This window comes from Artemia sp. Qi Xiang Cuo, chromosome 9 (assembly GCF_049724085.1).
Source record: "Artemia sp. Qi Xiang Cuo chromosome 9, ASM4972408v1, whole genome shotgun sequence".
Taxonomy (NCBI): domain Eukaryota; kingdom Metazoa; phylum Arthropoda; class Branchiopoda; order Anostraca; family Artemiidae; genus Artemia; species Artemia sp. Qi Xiang Cuo.
This window is the reverse complement of record NC_142802.1, coordinates 7,402,430-7,420,916: the sequence shown is the minus strand read 5'-3', so window position 1 is coordinate 7,420,916 and position 18,487 is coordinate 7,402,430. Positions and strand designations below refer to the sequence as shown.

The window sequence follows — 18,487 nt, the reverse complement described above, 5'->3', positions numbered from 1 at the left end:
TGAACGAAGTTTGCACAAAATCGACAAAAGATGTAAGATCTTTGTTCAAAGATTTCACTTTTAAGCGTTTTCTGACAAAAGATGTTAGATCTTAGCACATTGACGAGTGAAAAAACGCCCCTAATAAATAGCTTCTTAATAATATACTTCTTTAGTTTTTTGGTGTCCTACTACCACTTTTTATGCTGCTAAGAGAATAAACTAAATTATGTTTTGTTATAAGGGGTAGGGTCTTGCCACTATTGACAAAATAAAAAATTCTTTCTTTTTTAGAGAAGAATGACCAAGCAAGTCATCATTCAAAGTTTGTAGTCCTAGATTGTCAACAGAAGGTTCATTCGAATGAAATCTAATAGATCCAGTGTTTGTCTCTGTAAATTAACTTCACAAAATAAAACTGATTTGAAATCTGAAGAACATGTGTTGGTCCTTTCTTCCATTAGAAACACTTTTTGTTTTAAACTAACATTATCCAAGATGTATGAAGCAACAACTACTCTTAGTGGTACCAAAAGAAGGGGGGGGGGTGCCTAATGGCTTTATATTTTAAAGACTGCTAGGTCTTTGTATAATCGTTAAAAATGACCCTTTTCTGGTATTTTCACTGGGAAACAAAACAAAATTGACATAAATATTGGCCAAACAAAAAAGTTTGTGTCTTAGATTTTGAATTATACATTTTAATCAAACCTTCTCCTAGTTTTTATTTGATATACCAGGGGATGTTTACTAAGCCTTAGATATGATAAGAAAATGATTCTGAATTTTCCATTAAAAATTTTTACAAATTCATTTAGCCTACTTGTTTTACAATATTCTATATCATTATGAGCTACAGGTTGAATTTTGCAGAGCTCACGTTGATATATTTATTTATAATGATTTTGAGACTTGAGGTGATGGTATTCTTAATATAATTTGTTTGGGATTTGAGCAAATTAGCTTATGCATCAACCAAGGAACAGAGGTAACTTGACATATATTTTGATAATAACACTCTTTCAGGATTGGTCTTCAGATTTAGTTTAAGGGTTTCCAGGTTTTCATCAATAAGTTTCCACTTTATGAACCCCTGCATACACGAGGGTTGGGATGTTTATGTTGTATCTTAGAATTCGTGAAGAGAGGAAAGTGATCAGAAGTGTCAGATAGCAGAATTAAGGCCAATATTGGGGGAGGCATCAAAAAAATGTTGTCAATCAGTGAGTGGGAAGTGGTAGTTTTTTGGGCCAATTCTTTATTAGTCTATACTGAGAACTCTTGCCTTGTGTAAATAGCTAAGCCTCCTCTGTTTATTGTCAATCTGTGCAAGAAACAGGAAGTATGTCTGCGTTTTTCTAAAAGAGTATCTGTTTGTCTTGTTAGAAAGGTTTTGCAAGATTTCTGGCTGCAAATGTTGAAAAAAGATCATCAGATGAGAAAACAAAGAGCACAAGACAGTTGTTATAATTCGAGTGGGAAGGACATACGGTATTTGGGAATTAATAAGCAAAGGTAGTGCTAATTTTCTGGAAAAAGCAGAATTTTTTAAAGGATTCTATTCCAAAAGATTTCTGAATACCATTTTTTTTTTTTTTTTACATTCATTCAAGTTTGAACTTTTTTCATCAAACTTTTTTTTAACCTCATCTGACCAGTAGGGAGTTTGTACATTACCTTCCTTCTTATTTACAAGGCGGGGGGGAGGGTATAAATCATCAAAAATGGGTGCTATGTATAGTGTAAGTTATTGCTTCTTGGCTAGTACTTACTTTAATGTTTAATCAAACTTATATAGCAAGCCAAAGACATGTCACAGGAAAATTATACATTCACCTAGGTGTTATGGCCTCAAAAGTCCACTAAAATGTTAAAATTCTCAACTCAAATGTCTTTAACGGATAAGACCCAAATTTAATAATAATTGGCATGGTATTTGATGACAAAAACCACAATGGCTAAGTATAACAATATAAAGGAAGATATACAAAGAGAAAACGAGGAGAGTCATGACCAGTGAAAAAAGAAAGCACTGTTGCCCCCACATCCTCTGCATTGCACCCTTCTGGAAATTCTTACAAATGCTGATAAAATGAAAATCCGCTCCACTTTCTTCCATTTCACAAAATAAACACTGAGATATCCAATTTGGACACGCAGTTCAAAGCTCGTCAATAAATCTTCATATAGCAGATCCTCCTATAGCTGTTTCTAAACTTATAGAGAAACATAACCAAATGATTTCAAGACATAATTGGAGCCGACTTCTTCACCTCTAGTCACATTGTCTTAGTTGTTTAGTCATATTTTATTATATTTTATTTTATTTTATATATTTTGTTTCTTATTTTATTTTATATTTTTTTGTTATATTTTATTTTATTTTATTATTTTATTGTATATTTATTTTATTTTATATTTTATTTTATATTTATTTTATTTTATTATTATATTTTATTGTATTATATTTTATTTTTGTTTTCTGTTTTGTCTCTTTGTAGTGCTCTTTCATTTTCTTTTTATATGAAAAAAAAATAATAATAATAATAATAAAAGGGTATATCAGCAATATCTCAGGAACAGCTTAGACTATTAAGTTGAAGCTTTTGGGCATGTCAAGGGGGTTGTTGAAATAACCAAAAGGCTTTACATTCAAATCCTAGTGTCCAACCTGCGGTGATCCTCACTGAAGAAATAGACTAGGTTTTGAAAAAAAAACATCTAAATCTGACTGGGGCTTTGAATCTGAAAAGAGAATCAAGAAAGCTTTGCATTTAAATTCAAAACATGTTTGGAATAAACTTCTTCTGCACTAGTTACATTGTCATAATTGTTCTTTTGCTTTTTTGTAGTGGTCCATCATTTTCTTTTTTGTATGAAGACAGGTTTTCAATAAATAATAATGCTAATGTATATATTTCAGTCAAGGCATCTGCTCAAGATCCATGATGCAGAATAACAAATGAAAAGAGTAAAGACCACTGCAAGGAACTCAACGATGAGCAAGAGGTGAATAGATGCTCCCCCTAGGGCACCTACAGACCTCATACTCTTTTAAGAAAAAGCACCCTTGAAAAACTAAAAACTTGTTATTTGTCCCCTTCAAAAATGTCAAAATGTTAGGCATGTCTGGGGCAGGAGCGTAGCTCCAGCATTTGTATTGGGGGAGGGGTTAAGAGGGAGGGTCAAGGGACTTGGGCTGTGTAATAGTTTTTTTCTCCAAATTATTGGGGAAGGGCGGCAACTTCCCTCCTTGCCTCTCCCTCCCACCGCCCCCCCCCCCCCGGAAACGACGCCACTGGTCCTGGGTTTTGGTAGAACTGTGCAAGAATGCTCTTCTGCTAATCTGAACAATAAACCCAATGACTTCGGGTATTTTTTATGTCGTATTTATTATTATCACCGATGTGTTTACGGCTCTTTTATTTTCTTCTATGGCTGCAAGGGGGAATGGTAATTTCATTTAATTTGTTTTTTAATGTAATAGCAAAGATAGCAAAAGGAAATTTGTTTTCTGTTTCAGAAATTCAATGCAGTCGAGGACAAAGAAAGTTCACAATTATACATAATGAAGCTCCTTACAGTATCTGTATCAACCATTGCTTATCTGAAAAATCTCTACAATGAGGAGGACTATGCTGAGTTTCGTATAAAGGGCGGCCACTTCAAGATTTTGAAGGCAAAACCTGAAAATCCTGACTGCAAATCTCTGCTTTGCATGCTGAAAGGTGCGTTTGATGCAATTAGAAAGCAGTATGTGAGTAATATTTTGTTTAATTTATTTGACTACATTATATTTTCTCTGGTATTTTTTTTAATTCTTTTGTTTTCAAGGGGAATAAAGCTAGGAAATAAAGGGCAACATCTTATAAATGTTTAAAAAATTACTTAATTTTGTTGTGTAACTAAACAGCATCCAACACATACATGCATACCTTGGGGGGGGGGGTATTTGGAATTAAAACCACATGTTAAAAAAATAAGCAAACTGCCATTTAAACAATTTTCTAGATCATCCTTCAGATATAACTTGTGTGCCCTGTTTATAAAAAGATTTAGCAACTGATATAGCCTTGATTGATTATTGGTGTTGGCTTGGCTCCTAGCCGATTGGATTGGTGCACTTGGTTTAGGATGTCCGTGAGTACGAGGGTTTGAATCTTAGTGTACCCAATTATTTGGTTTGGGCTGGGGGTCAGTGGCGTGACTGTAAGCTCAGCCAGAGTCGACGTCTTTTTTAATGGGTACCTGCAGAAATCTGGGGAAGGTAAACACGAAGAGTGTGCAAAAGCAAAGGATGGTTGGCCCCCAACCCCCCATTGCACTTCCTGGCTGAAGGGCCAAGAAACGGAGATCAGCACCAGCGGTAGGGACTGTAAAGTTCAATGCCTGTATTCTTTACTTACTTTTAAGATTAAATAAAAGTAGGATAAGTGATTATTATATACCATTATTATACGTTAAAGTATGAAGCTTGCTGCATCATTTGCGTTTTATTGAAAAGTTAATGCTTCTTGAACACCATACTTTTGTTTTCCAAAACATCAACGAAAAATAAATATAAGATAATTATAATAATCAAGACGACTAGAGAGAACTAATGAAAAAAAAACAAAAAAAAAACAACTGACTATTTCATATATAGTGATATTAATTTTTGGAAACTCAGCAATTCAAAAATTTATTTCACTGCAAATTCTATTTTGTTTTTTAATATTATAAATAAATAAAAAAATATTTGTAATATTCTGTTTTCAGTAAACCGCAAACGAAGCAACAAGCTTTAGACTTTCACGGTTAGAGAAGGTGGAAAAGTGTAGTAGCCAAATTTCTGTTGTGCATTACTTTGTAGTAATTTTTGTTCGTTTTAAGTTAATTTTTGTTCCTTTTAAGTTTGACTTAAACATTCAATTTAATTTTACTCGTTTTAAGATTTATTTATTCATATAGCCTATATTATTACCTGCTATCTTTATGCTCTGTAATTGTTTATTTTATTTCTGTTCGTTTTGGGTTTCATTTATTTTTTAGTAGTAATTTTTGCTCGTTTTTAGTTTGAATAGGAATTTTTATAGGAATTTTATAGGAATTTTATAGGAATTTTTATAGGAATTATAGGAATTTTATAGGAATATAGGAATTTTATATCGTTTATAGGAATTTTTATCCGCTGGTCTTAAGTTTAATATGGCTCTTTCCTTTTCTTTGAAAAACTTCTTTTTTGGAAAGTTTTTAGCTAGTTTTTGTTTGGTTTTGATTGCCAAAATTTTGTTTTCGGTTAATATAATGAATATTTTTCTAGTTTTTCGTGTCTTTGGCGTAAGAATTAAAAAAAAATCTAATTCTAATTTAATAGTTTTTTTCGTGGCTTTTGATTTATTTCAACACCCCCTCAACATTCCCTGAAGGTTTAAACTAAATGTCATTTGCCACTCCTGGGATATTTCAGATATGCCCTTCTGACAACCTAGATTCACATAGTATCTTTTGATTGACAATCTGACCCTTCGCTGCTCCTAAAATTTTGCAGATGTTCTCTGTTGATAACCTGGATGCACATAGTGTCTTTTGATTTAGTTTAACATTCCCCAAAACTTCACCTCAGTACCCTTAGTCTTTTTGGATACATCAAGAATCAAACATTCCCCCTTTTCCCAGTGATAAATCCTGCATGCTAAAATGGGACAGATTGGATAGTTTACAATCCTTGTCCTAGGGGCTTGGGGGCATAGCATCCGTGGGGGTAAAACTATTAGATCTCGTGACTATTTTGAGCAAGATGGCTTTTTAACATTTCCATCATTGTAAAGAGGAGCATCTAAAAGGGCAAGAGGAGGGGAGGGGGATTGACTGGTCTCCGTTCCTTTTTCAACTTTCCTCTCAACATGATGTTGAAGTTCAGAGTTAATACCCTTACACTTTTTGGTGACTCAGGATCAAACTTGCACCCTTATATACAAACAAAGGGCAACCTATGTAACGTACAACACTTGCCCTTGCGGCTGTGGGGGTTTTGTCATCCCTGGAAGCGTAGTTATTTGATTTTTGACTATTTTGAACAATAGGACAACTCAAAAATTTTGATCAGATTTTTGGGGAGATTGCAGCTAAAAAGGGAATGGAAAGGGGACTGATTGCCCTTCTACCACTTTTTCATCATCCCTCTCAACATGCCCTAAAAATTTGAACTTAATACCTTAAGCCGTTCTCGAGATACTGCAAATATACCTTTTTGAAAAAAGTGGATGCACATAGTATCTTTTGATTTAGTTAAACTTACCCCTCAACGTTTCTTGAAGTTTTACCTTAATATGCATAACCTTTTCGAATACAATCAGAAGAAAACATTCCGTTTTTTCCTAACGACATGTCCTGCGATTAAAAAGGGTAAATGGTATAATTTACAACCCTTGCCCTGGGCGCTTTGGGGGGCATTGCATCCTCAGACGCAGAGTTATTAGACATTTTGCCTATTTGGAACAAAATTACTTTTACAAAAACTTTTGATCAGTTTTGAGGGGAGGGGGAATATAAAAAGGAGAAGGGGTGGGGGCTTATAGTCCTATCACTTTTCAACACCCTCCTCAACATACCCTTTAAGTTTCAACTTAATACTCTTAGCCATTCCTTAGATATTGAAGATACACCCTTTTGACGACCAGCAGGCACATAGTATGTCTTGATTCTGTTCGGCAGTCCTTTCCAAAGCTGTGGAGGGTCATATTATTCCTACAGGCAGAATTATTTGATCTTTTTACTATTTTGAACAAGATAGCTATTTAAATATTTTGATCGAAAGTTTTAGGAGAGAGGGCAGCTAAACAGGGCATGGGGGGATAGTAGCCCTCCAACCACCTTCAAACATTCCCCTCAACATATCCTGAAAGTTTCAACTTTATACCCTCAGCCGGTCTTAATATATTGCAGATCCGCTTTTTGATAAACTGGATGTAAATGATGCCTTTTCATTTAGTTTAAGATACCCCTCAACATTCCCCAAAGTTCCACCCACATCCCCTTGGTCTTTTCATATACACCGAGAATTCAATTTGCGTAATTTACAATCCTTTCCTCGGTGCTGTGGGACATATATCCTCCGTGGAAGAATAGCTATTACACCTTTTGACTAGTTTGTACAAAATGATTGTTACAAAATTTCGACCATTTTGACAAGAGAGGATATATAGAAAGGGCAAGGAGAGGGAGAGCTGGTTGCCCTCCAATCTCTCTTCAACATCCACTCAAAATATTGATATTGCTGATATTCCCTTTTCACAATCAGCAAGGACAAAGCGCGTTATAGTTGTGTTTGACATCCCTCTAAACAAATCTTTGAAATTTCACTGTAACACTCAAAGCTTTTTTGGAGATCTAGGATCAAACCTACCCTCTTTTTTTGATAAAAGACCTGATGTGTTAGCAATGGACAATTGCAAAACTTACAGCTTTTGAACAAGGGCCGGGGGGGGGGGTCAACCCCGAAGGCATAGTTATTTGACCTTAGGACTATTTTGAACTAAATGGCTATCTTAAAATTTTTGATTGGAGACATTTGAGGAAAAATGGCATGGGGAATGGGTTTAGTTGGCCTCTGATCACTTTTGATTCTTAAACAGATAACTAGAACTTTCGATTTCCAGTCGAATGAGCCTCCTCCGAAGTTTATGCGACCACCTCTTCCATAAAAAACCTTATATGTTGACAATGGGCAATTTGCATGACTTACAACTTTTGAACCAGGGGCTGGGGGGGGGGTCAACCCTGGAAGCATAGTTATTTGACCTTTGGACTATTTTGAACAAAATGGCTATCCTAAAATTTTTTATCCGAGACATTTATTGAAAAATCGCGTGGGGAATGGGGTTAGTTGCCCTCAGATCGCTTTTGATTCTTAAAAAGGGAACTAGAACTTTCGACTTCCAGTCGAATGAGCCTCCTCCGAAGTTTTTTGCGACCACCTCTTCCATAAAAACCTTATATTTTAACAATGGGCAACTCGCATGACTTATAGCCCTTGCCCCCGGGGACGGATGGGGGGAGTTGTTAACCCTAGAGGAACAGTTATATTGCCTGTGGACCATTTTGAACAAGGTGGCTATTTCAAGAATCCATTTGGGGAAAAAAGAGTGGGGGGGGGTGATCACCCTCTGATCACTTTTGACTCTATAAAAAAAATCGAAGCAAAAAGTCCCAAGATTCCGTGTGGAAGCCCTGGAGGACCAGAAGACGAAACAAGAGTATAGAGAGCAGCTAAACGAAAGTCTTTCAAAGATCATGCAAGAAACAACTGTCCTATTTAGCCCAGCCGACATTGTTCAGCTTGTATTGCAAAGTAGCAGGGCTATATGTGAGACAGCCGAACTCGTGGAAAAAAAATGGGCACAAAATTATTTCGCAGAAATCCGAGATTGTTGGAAAGAGCATTTACAGGAAAAGTTAAATCTCACAGTAAATTCAGATCCTGAAGTTCTTCAGATGTTTCCAGCACAAATAAATGAGGAACCACCCCTACCACCCTTAAGGTCAGAGGTAGAAACCGCTGTGAAATCCCTCAGATCCAATAAAGCACCCGGGATAGACGGTATACAAGCAGTTATGGTCAAAGTAGAATCTGACGTTATCATCGTTCTGTACCATCGAATAGTAACAGCTGTTTGGGAAACAAAATACTACCCCAAGTTCCTGTCAGCATCTGTCATAGTTCCCCTGCACAAAAAAGGATCCTAAAGCCATTGCGACAGCTACAGACCTATATCACTTACTTGCCAACCCGGTATAATCCTCACGAAAATACTCCTAGACCACATAAGAAACATGACAAGGCATGTTATACCTGAATATTAAGCTGGATTCCCTCAGAATAGATCCACTATAGACCAAATATTTATCATTAACCAAATCATGCAACGATATTTGGAATTCGGTAGAATTATACCACCTGTTTATCGACTGTAAGCAAGCCTTTGACCTAATATGGCGAGATGGTCTCTTGAATATCTTGGCTGACTACGGAATTCCCTCTGATATTATCGATATTATAAGGGGTATATACGAAAAGGCGAGTAGCATGGTGCAGACTAGTGAAGGACTCACTGAGGAGTTTTCTACCTCTACAGATGTTCTCCAAGGATGCATCCTCTCACCCACTCTTTTCTGCCTATTCCTAAAAATTGTGCTTAGCACTTGTCATGATAACTCCGGAATATTCTTGGGAGGATACCTTTTTGACCTACTTGCATATGCTGATGACATTAATCGTCTGAACGGAAAAATAGAGGAATTACAAGCCAGCGCAAACGCTATCGACGAAGCAGCTAGTTGCTTTGGAATGAAGATAAACGCCTGCGACACCAAGGTGATGAGAGTAACACGTCATGCATAGACTAGTCCCCTCACCAAAATCACTATTCGGGGCGAGGAAATCAAATGGATCGACCAATTTTTTTACGTAGGAAGTGTGCTGACATCCACAAACGACTCCTCAAAAGATATCAAACGACGCCTGGCTCTTGCCTCCGGATGCTTTAAGTCACTGCGCTGTATTTGGAAAAATAAATACATCCCCTTAAAACTGAAGATCTTATTCTTCCGTGCCTTAGTGATTTCAGTTGCAATGTATGGAACAGAGACATGGACTCTAAAAGCCGATGACAAGCACCGACTGGTGGCTTTTGAAACTAAATCGCTCCAAAAGCTTAGTGGTATCACTTACCTTGACTAATTACAAAACGGGCAATTGCTGTTCTTGTTGGATTATGCTCAAACCCTTATGAAGACCATCAAAGTCTAACGACTTTAATGGTTAGGACACGTTCAGGGTATGTCCCCAGCCCAACTGCCTAAAATAGCCTTTGAGGGAAGAAGAAATGCCTCTCGCCCCAGGCGATTATCTCTCAAGCGCTGGTGGGAAAATTTTTCTGACCACCCCGCCCAAGAACTGCTGAGGACTGCAACAAACAGGGAGGCATACCAAAAATATTGTTATGCCATTAAAGAAGAAGCCCCGAATCGGCCAACCCGGCCGGATAGGAGTTAAGTAGGTAAGTAAGTAAATTTTGTTCAGTAGTTATTTTTACCTCATATTCTGTGACATCTCATTTTTTTCCATTTGAATATTTTTCGCTTTTCTATTGTATAAAAATTAGTGACTTTGTCTCAAAGAACATTAGTGGCATTCAATTGTTGATATTCAAATCGTTCTGTTTTGTCAAACTGAGCAGGTCAATAAGTTTGCAACTGCAGGCAAGTTGATCATGCTTTGCCAATAATTAGTTGAGAACCAATTAAAAAATAAGTATATAAGAATGGGTTTGTAGCTGGAAAGCATTGATCGTCGTTTTCTTTTTAAGGTCATCTTTATGACGATAAATAAAAGTTTAAATAGGGATAAAATCCATTTAATAGACAGTGATGATGATAACAGTGATAGAAATTCATAAAAATACCAGATATTTCGGTCACATATGCAGTGACCGTCATCAGTAGTAAAACTCCATCTACGTCATCTTTATGAAGTAGTATCACGTGTGCAACTTTTAGCTGATCAGGGAAACTGCCCTTTTCGAGTGACGAATTTATAATAAAAAGTAGACACGGTAGAATATAATGCATTATTGCCTTAAACGCTCGAAGAGATAAGCCATTCACTCCCGCAGAATTTGATTTCGAAGATTTTATTATTTTAAGAAGTTCATCACTTTTACACGGATCCAAGGTTAATTCCAAACTCTGCGCTCTATTATCATTAATTCTTGAACCTGGTGGTATCTGTCTTTTTGCTATTTTGCACTTCAAAACCAATATTAGAGAAAAAATTACCAAACTTGTTTACAATTCCAGACTTATTTTCCAGGACAAGCCCCTCAAATTGTACTGCATCCTTTCCAATATCTGCTCTCTGAAAGTGATAAAATGCTTTTATCACTTTCCATGTTTCTTTCATATTTCTTTTTATTATTTGAACCCTTAATATCATAATTTTTGGCCGTAGCTTTGCAACGTAATTTTTTCACTAAATTGCGCTGTTTTTTTTTTTTTTTTAACAATTCATGCGAATCATTACTTACATCCTCTAAATGTCTTTGATAAAGCTCATTCCTTCGCCTTTTTTCCAATATTTCACTTGTTATCCATGGCTTACGGTCCTCCTGTTTCTTCACTTTCATTATCATTATAGGACATGCACTATCATAAATAGGTAAAATACGGCCGTCCAAAGGTAGAAACGCGTATATACACAAAAACTCACTTTCCAGTTAGTTATACCACTGAATTCAGCTCAAAGAGGCGAATCGAATGGTATATGCAAGAATGTCCTAATAAAATCCCCTGCAAAGATTTTTCTGGCAAAAACACATATCTGCAACATTTTGCCCCGTTTGCCAAAATTGAAAAATCAACATTTAGCATTGTCAGCGAACTTTGGTATGTATTTTAATTGCATAATTGGAAAGAATACTGTCTAAAACCAATACTAAGAACTTTTCACTTCAATCCTCTGTCTAGTGGGGCGCACTGGGCGGGAAACGTGCCACAGAAACTTGAGAAACTTTGAAGAGGATTTTATCCGAATAACGAAAAGTGTATATACGCGTTTTTACATTTTGACAGCCGAATACCTGACATTAGATTATCAAGTGCCCTCGTAGGGGATTCTTCTTCAGAAGACAATGGGGTCCAATAGATAATACTAACCTCCTCCATAAACTTTTGAAGATTTTCTTTGTTTATTAACCGTGTCTTTATTTTCTTTGTGTTTGATCTGTGCAACTTACACTTCATAATGCTCATAAATAGAAGATGGTCAGAAACAGGAAAAAACCACAACATCAGCATAAAAAAAGCCTCGAACCAGCAGAACGAACAAAAATACTATGAATTAGGGTTGCACTCTGTCCAGTAATTCTCGTGGGTACAATCACAAGCGGGTATAGATCATTCGATATCATAAGTTCATATACTAAGGTCATCCCTTACATTATAATTCAACCCATTCTTCATAGGGAAGCCAATTGAACCACGATCCATCACCACTTGGCTCTTGACACTAAGATCACGAATGAAGAAACTTCTCCCGTTACAAATATGTATTTACAAATCATCAGTTTTTTGCTCAACACTCAATTCTACACTCCAGAGACTGAATCTGACTTCTCAAACTGTCTAATAAATTTTGTACTTTTTGGAGCTTCCCACTATACTCAAGGGTAATTGAGTCGTAAATTTCCGAAACAATCAGTTCCTTGTCAACCTCGGTGTGTTGTTATGTGCCGACTGATTCAGCAACTTTATCTTGAACCTTTTTTTTCACTGACTTTAACATGATCAGTACGAATCATGTCCATCTCAGCTTGTTTGGAAACAAGTTGACTGTGGAGAGCTGAGGCTTTTCTCGAAACAATAGCTGACTTACCCGACAATTTCCCATATCTTTATCTGACAAATTCAAAGTTAATATCTAGATTGCGTTCATACTCCCGAAAGTTGTGATTTACGCCCTTCAATGTTCACTTTGAAGCCTTGGCATTGTTATCTTTAAAAGATATAAGATTCACAGCTGTCAGTACTAGAAAATCATGAGATCCGTAGCAAAAAGCGGTAAACTTAAGCATATATTCTTTTATATATTCTTTTATATTAACGGTACCGATAACGACAATCTGGAAATCCTTTGAACTTGGCCAAAGCTAAATCCTCCTTCTTGAACTCCGCCATTGTCAAAACCATGATCCCCTTAAAAAAATATAGATACATATGAATATATTTAAATGATAAAAAAAAACTTATCTTTGCGTGGGCAGGCCTACGGAATGCAGTGGAGCCTACTAATTTATCCACCGTATTCACAAATCCGTGATAAACTTTGTCCAAATAAAATAATGTAATCCAAATAAATTTAGTCCAATTACAGCCAATATAACCAGAAATTGTTTTCTTGTTTTTACAGGTAACTTTCTCAGCACACAGAGAGGCGCTCACTGAACGAATGCCTAACTTTAACTGAGTGCCGCAGGACCAGCCGTTGTCTGCTTCACTTTTCATCTGAAATTCAGGTGTTGAGTGGGAGTTGGTTTAGGTTTAACGCTCTTTGTTTTCTAAAAGGTGTCTCTGGTTTTACCACTTCTTTTAGGTAAAAAGATGGGTCTACATTTAGTAAGATAAATATGCGATATTAAAGCGGAAGTGACATGCATGTATTGCAGTGAAATAGTTTTGGAATCGTTGAAAACATATTGAAAACCAAAAATAGAATACTTTATAAAGTCCTTGAGTCTGAATATACAAGGGGAAAAGGTGCCCCAAGTCTAAAGTAATTTTTCAGAATGTAGGGGCGAATGCAATTTTTATAATGAAAACACTACAAAAGGGTATTTTTCAATGAAAATAAAAAAGTTATTTTTTGATACCTGAGGGGGGGGGATTAAACTTTACTAAGGCATTATCGTTATCTACCATAAGATCTTGCTATACAGAGATATGTGCATCTCCCCTCTTTTTCTGGTTCTGGTGCTATGATTTCTGGTTCCGGTGTTATGATTTTAGGCTCTTAAAGATGCTCAAAAATCCTGTGACGTCCTGCTGAACCCTGCTTCAAAGGTATAAACCCTGCGTTCAGTAGTAATTAATTACAGTTACTTACTGGATAAGTACAATGATTATGCTTTATTGAACGCTGTTTCGACAGCAAAACTAATTTTATGCAAGTCTGGAAACTGGAAAAAATGGTCAAAATCTAGTGCCCAAGCTTCCCCTCTCTACACATCTGTGTTGATCCCGTTGCACCAAAAATAGTTGAAATGAAAAAATCATTAGAGATCAAGTCTCTCAGCTCCATAGCACCTCTTCAGAAAGGTCCTAACAGGAAGTTTTTAATTTAGCTGATGCATAAATAAACCAAGGATTATTTCTGTCTAGAAAAGGACGTGTTGGAGCTAATTTAGCTCAGATGCCCAATAAGTAAATAATTATTTCAGAGTGTTCACTTCGCTAGTGTACGCTGTAGTGTACGCTAGGAATTACAAAGGTTAATTCTAATATGCTTATTTAACGCGGGCAAAAGACATGATGAAAACTTGATCTCCAAAATCTGAGGGAATGTTCACTACCAGGGTTGCCAAACAACTAAAACGAATCCGTGGCTTTTCTCTAAGGAAGTCGTATTTACTGCTGGATAGTGGCTGGTACAAATTTCTAACTCGTAACACTTTGTGCTGCGTGCTTTTTTCTTGGTTACATCAGCAATACTGAAATGAAAGGGCCTTTATCTTTTTTTGCTTCATTTTGCCTAAAATTGTATGCTCAGGCCTCTAGACTACATCTATCCCAATGCAGAGCTACGATGAGTATTAGTGCGTATTAGTGCTAGCTTTGTGCTATTCCTTATCTGACTTTGCAAGATGGTTGAAATTTCATAGAAAATGTTTTCAACTTTGGAATCTGGTCGTCTTGATAAGCTCTAAAGTCACAAAACGTCACGAGAAGAAGCAAAAATGACACCCAAAAGCTGTCAAACTGATATTTTGGTTTCCTATGATTCTTTTTAGGAAAATATACTGTGTGCATCGAGATTGCTATACCTGTAGAAAGGGAGAACATACTTTTTAAAAACTTCAACATTATACACTAAATATATTCTTCTTTTTTTACATTCTTTTATTAGACCAACATCATGCGCCTTGGATATGGTCTATCTCTGGAATCAGAGAGCCCTTTTTGTTAAAATGCATGATAATGAGGCCTAATTTATTAGAATTCTGACCATAAGGCTGATAGATTAGACAGGTTGGACACCCTGTATGTTCGTTTTGATCTTTCCCTATCTACTAAAAAACAGTTGTTCATTTTATATAGTTTATCTTTGTTTTTTTAGCTACGAAAACTTGTGGTGGGATTATATACAGACCCTAAGGACAAAGAAGGCTCTTTTGTAGATTCGTTCAATTTTCTCTTCAAATATGAAGAGGATAATCGCGTTATATTGTCTTACGAGCCGGTTGGAGAAGAAAACACGTAAGTATCATGAAAGTTCAGTTTGATTTTAGCAAAATATTTGAAAAAGTAGCTATGGTAATTGTAGCGTCTGATAAACCTGTACTAAATTCAATTCAACCTATGAGCTATATTCATTATCACATTATTTCGGACAAAGACGTATCCATGATTTTTTATTGGGGGGGGGGGGGTATTTTTTCGGGGGTGTTTCATAAAAAACTTTATTTCGGGGGTATTTCATAAAAAAATCTTTTATTTCGGATCATCTTGTTCTATGTAATTTGAAGTGTGTATTATGTTTATTGTCTCAGTCTTTGGTATCAAGCAACTGATGTCATGCGGGTATTTAATTTATCGGATATTTCTTCCAATTTATTATTTGAATTATGGGTCTTTTTTTTAATATTACTTTGAGAGATTACTTAGTGCACATAGGGGGTGGGATGTTTCAAAGGTTGGTCCAAAGAGTCTGGAAAATCAAGGAGGCACACTTGTGCCTCTTTAAAGAGGCGACCCACCACAATGTTAAGCGATTTCCGGTCCTAGCGGTCGCAAAGAGACGGCGGTGATCGCATTTTGTAGCCTAAGCTCAAACTAAGAAACATGCAAAATTTCACCCCCCCTCCGACTTTATCTTCATGGGGAAAGTGGGCCGGAAGTTTCGACCCTCCCACCACAGCCCCCCATTACCGTTGTCCGATCAGGCTGAAATTTAGAGGATAAGCTTTCCTGTGGCCTGGGAGCTTATCCTCAGAATTTCATTGGCCTGGGAGCTCAATCCGATCACTTCTTCCCTGTTTTCCACAAACAAAATTTCAAGTTATTTTTCTTTATCTGCCAACGCCTACAGGCCACGGTTGGTACAGGATACAGGTGAATGAGGACTCATTCGAATTGAAGTTCGACCTGTTAGGGCCTTTTGATATTTTCAGACCGAAAAAATTATCCCCCCCAATTTACATTTACGAAAAACCTCATTTTCCTATAAGAGCCCATGTTAATTTTCGAAATTCCTAAAAGCATAGTATTTCATTATTAAATTAGATCAAAATAGTTCTCTTAACCTAACAAGACCGACTGCAAGCTTCCGAAAATTCCAGCTCTTCCCCAGAAGTTTTTTTTTGTCGAAAAACGAAAATTTTACTTTGTATTTGCTTGCGTCGAAAATAGATTGCAGAGACTAAAAATAATTTAACAAGAGTCTCTGATGGTACAGTGGTCACTATTCCTGTCTGTCATGCGGAAGACCTGGGTTCGATTCCCCGTCAGAGTAAATTTTTTATATATTGATTTTAAAGTAGTATCTCTTAAATTTAAAGTTTAAAAAGGAAACTCAGTTTCTTTTTTAAATCCAATCTATTAAATCCTTCGGCTCAACAGGCGTCTCCAGAAGAATATCACAGTCGGCCTTCAGGTTACAGGTAAGTCTCCACTGCTTTTATAACATGCCGTATACCCGCATGCTCGAAGAAAGGTTGAAAAAGAAAATCTTACTGTGCATTTGATTTGAGTATTCAGGAATTAAAAGCATTAACAAAAGAATCTTCAAAAGCGGGGGGTATGGGGGGGCGGCATCCCCCCAACTTTAACTCCTGACACGATCAGCTAACAGTTAGTCAAGCAATAATAAGTAATAAACTGTACAAAAACGTGCAGAAATTATTTGAAAAAAACTACGTTTTCTAAAGAGTTAAAGAGGCTGAGTCCCAAGTTCGAACCTTAAAACATACAGGGATTAGGAGGCACAGTGGGGGGAGGGGGCTGCCGCCCCCCAAACCCCCCTCTTTTGCCCCCTCTTTTGTTAAGATTTTTATTTTGGGGGTCTGCCGCCCCCCTCAACCCCCGCTTTTTCCCTTGCAAAGAAATACTTTGCAACACGAACGAAGTCTGCTTGAATTTTTTACCGTAAGAACATCCTATTGCATCTCTTTGATTAGAAACAGTACTAAGCCCGTTTGTTGGATTTTTTACAGGAGATTTTTCCCTAACCGATAACAAGCTATAATGTGATGAACTTGGTACGACCAACTGATTGCAGGCTACAGGACTTAAAAAACCTTAACAAAAGAGGCTGCAAAAGCGGGGGGTTTGGGGGGCGGCAGCCCACCAACTGTACCTCCTAATCCTTGTACGTTTTAAGGTTGGAACTTGTGACTCAGCCTCTTTAACTCTTTAGAAAACGTAGTTTTTTTTTCAAATAATTTAAGAAATAGTGGCCTACAACAACAGAGCGATTCTCCTCTAGTGTTCTGCTTATAAACATTGCTTATCTTTTTTTTTAAATCTTTTGCATTATCTTAGAAAAAGCTTATGACAATAAGAATGCCTTCAAGTCGTCAATTCTGCATGAAAATGCCCGACTACATCTATGAATAATACATCTTTAATTTGTTTTTATTCATATTAAATAATAACAAGTAGAAATTAGGTTTAATAAGTTTTGAGACACATAATGTTTTTATTTAGTAGACAACCTTTAAATTTATGTAAAAACATGAAAAACAGTAGCTCTGAAAGTGTTTTCGCAGGCAGTGACGCAATTTTGGTTTGGGCCTTGAGGAGAAGTCTTGAGGATTAGAGGATTCATTAGGAGGATGATTTTTTTTTTAAACGTTTAATGAACTTTTTTAACAATTCTGAAAAGTTTTTGAAATATTTTTAATCGGTTCTTATTAGGAATTAAAATTTTGCGCCTGCCAAAGAAGATTAAATTGAAAATGCAAGTTTTGTTAAAACACCCTCATCTTGGGTTCATAGTAGTAGTCAGTCTTCTATGTTTGTTGAGTTCAGTCCTAAAGTTTCCTGAATAGAAATTTGGCTCGCTTATAAGAAAGAAAAGAGATCTTCTCAAGCCTGATCTTGGAAGTATTTTAAGCTTGAAAAAGCGACAGTTCTCTCTAGAAATGTGCCACAAATGTTTATTTGATAAACATCGATTTTTTTTCATCGATATTTTGAACTGTGATCCCAGAACGGACATAACCATATGTTCAAATATTCTAGTATTTCTTCTAATCCGTTTTGTAGAAAAAATGAAGTTCTCAAGTTTTGTAAGTATCCGGGTTTGAAATGAAGAAGGCCTTTAATGACTCAGTGGAAGTTTTCAGAACTATATTGTTGCATTGTATATTTCGCTAACTAAACAACTTTTTTTCAGAATTGGCGTAAATATTAAGTTTTAAGATAAATATTATACATTCCTAAAGAAATGTAGACCCCAAAAATCAAACTCACGTATATTCCTTGAATTATTTATACTTTTTATTTTACTTTGGTTTCCAAATTCGGTGTTCTGTATTGAAAGCTGACAAGTTTAGCAACAGTGACATCGAACTTCAATTATAAAATTTATTCGAAAATAATAAAAATTCTTTTGAATACAAGCTCAATTTTTAGTATTTGAAGCCGAAATGTTTGGCAGCAATGACACGGAAATTTTATATTGCTTCTAGAAGGACGTTTAGACGGACAGAGAAGGACGTTATAGTTATTTTAGAAACCTAACGTCTAGATTTCT

At 36.3% G+C, this 18,487-nt stretch overlaps 1 protein-coding gene across 3 annotated transcripts in view; it reads left to right on the top strand.

The window, feature by feature from the left end:
* LOC148948274 (uncharacterized) overlaps positions 1–18,487 on the top strand; it is a 77,600-nt gene that overhangs the window by 9,693 nt on the left and 49,420 nt on the right. For all 3 annotated transcript variants that reach the window (XR_016142216.1, XM_089094254.1, XM_089094253.1), the window contains exons 2-3: positions 3,503–3,736; positions 14,849–14,988. Coding sequence is in view for 2 of the 3 variants with exons in the window: in XM_089094254.1 (XP_088950380.1) it covers positions 3,503–3,736; positions 14,849–14,988 (374 nt within the window). In the remaining variant the exon portion in view is untranslated. The remainder of the gene's footprint in view (positions 1–3,502; positions 3,737–14,848; positions 14,989–18,487) is intronic.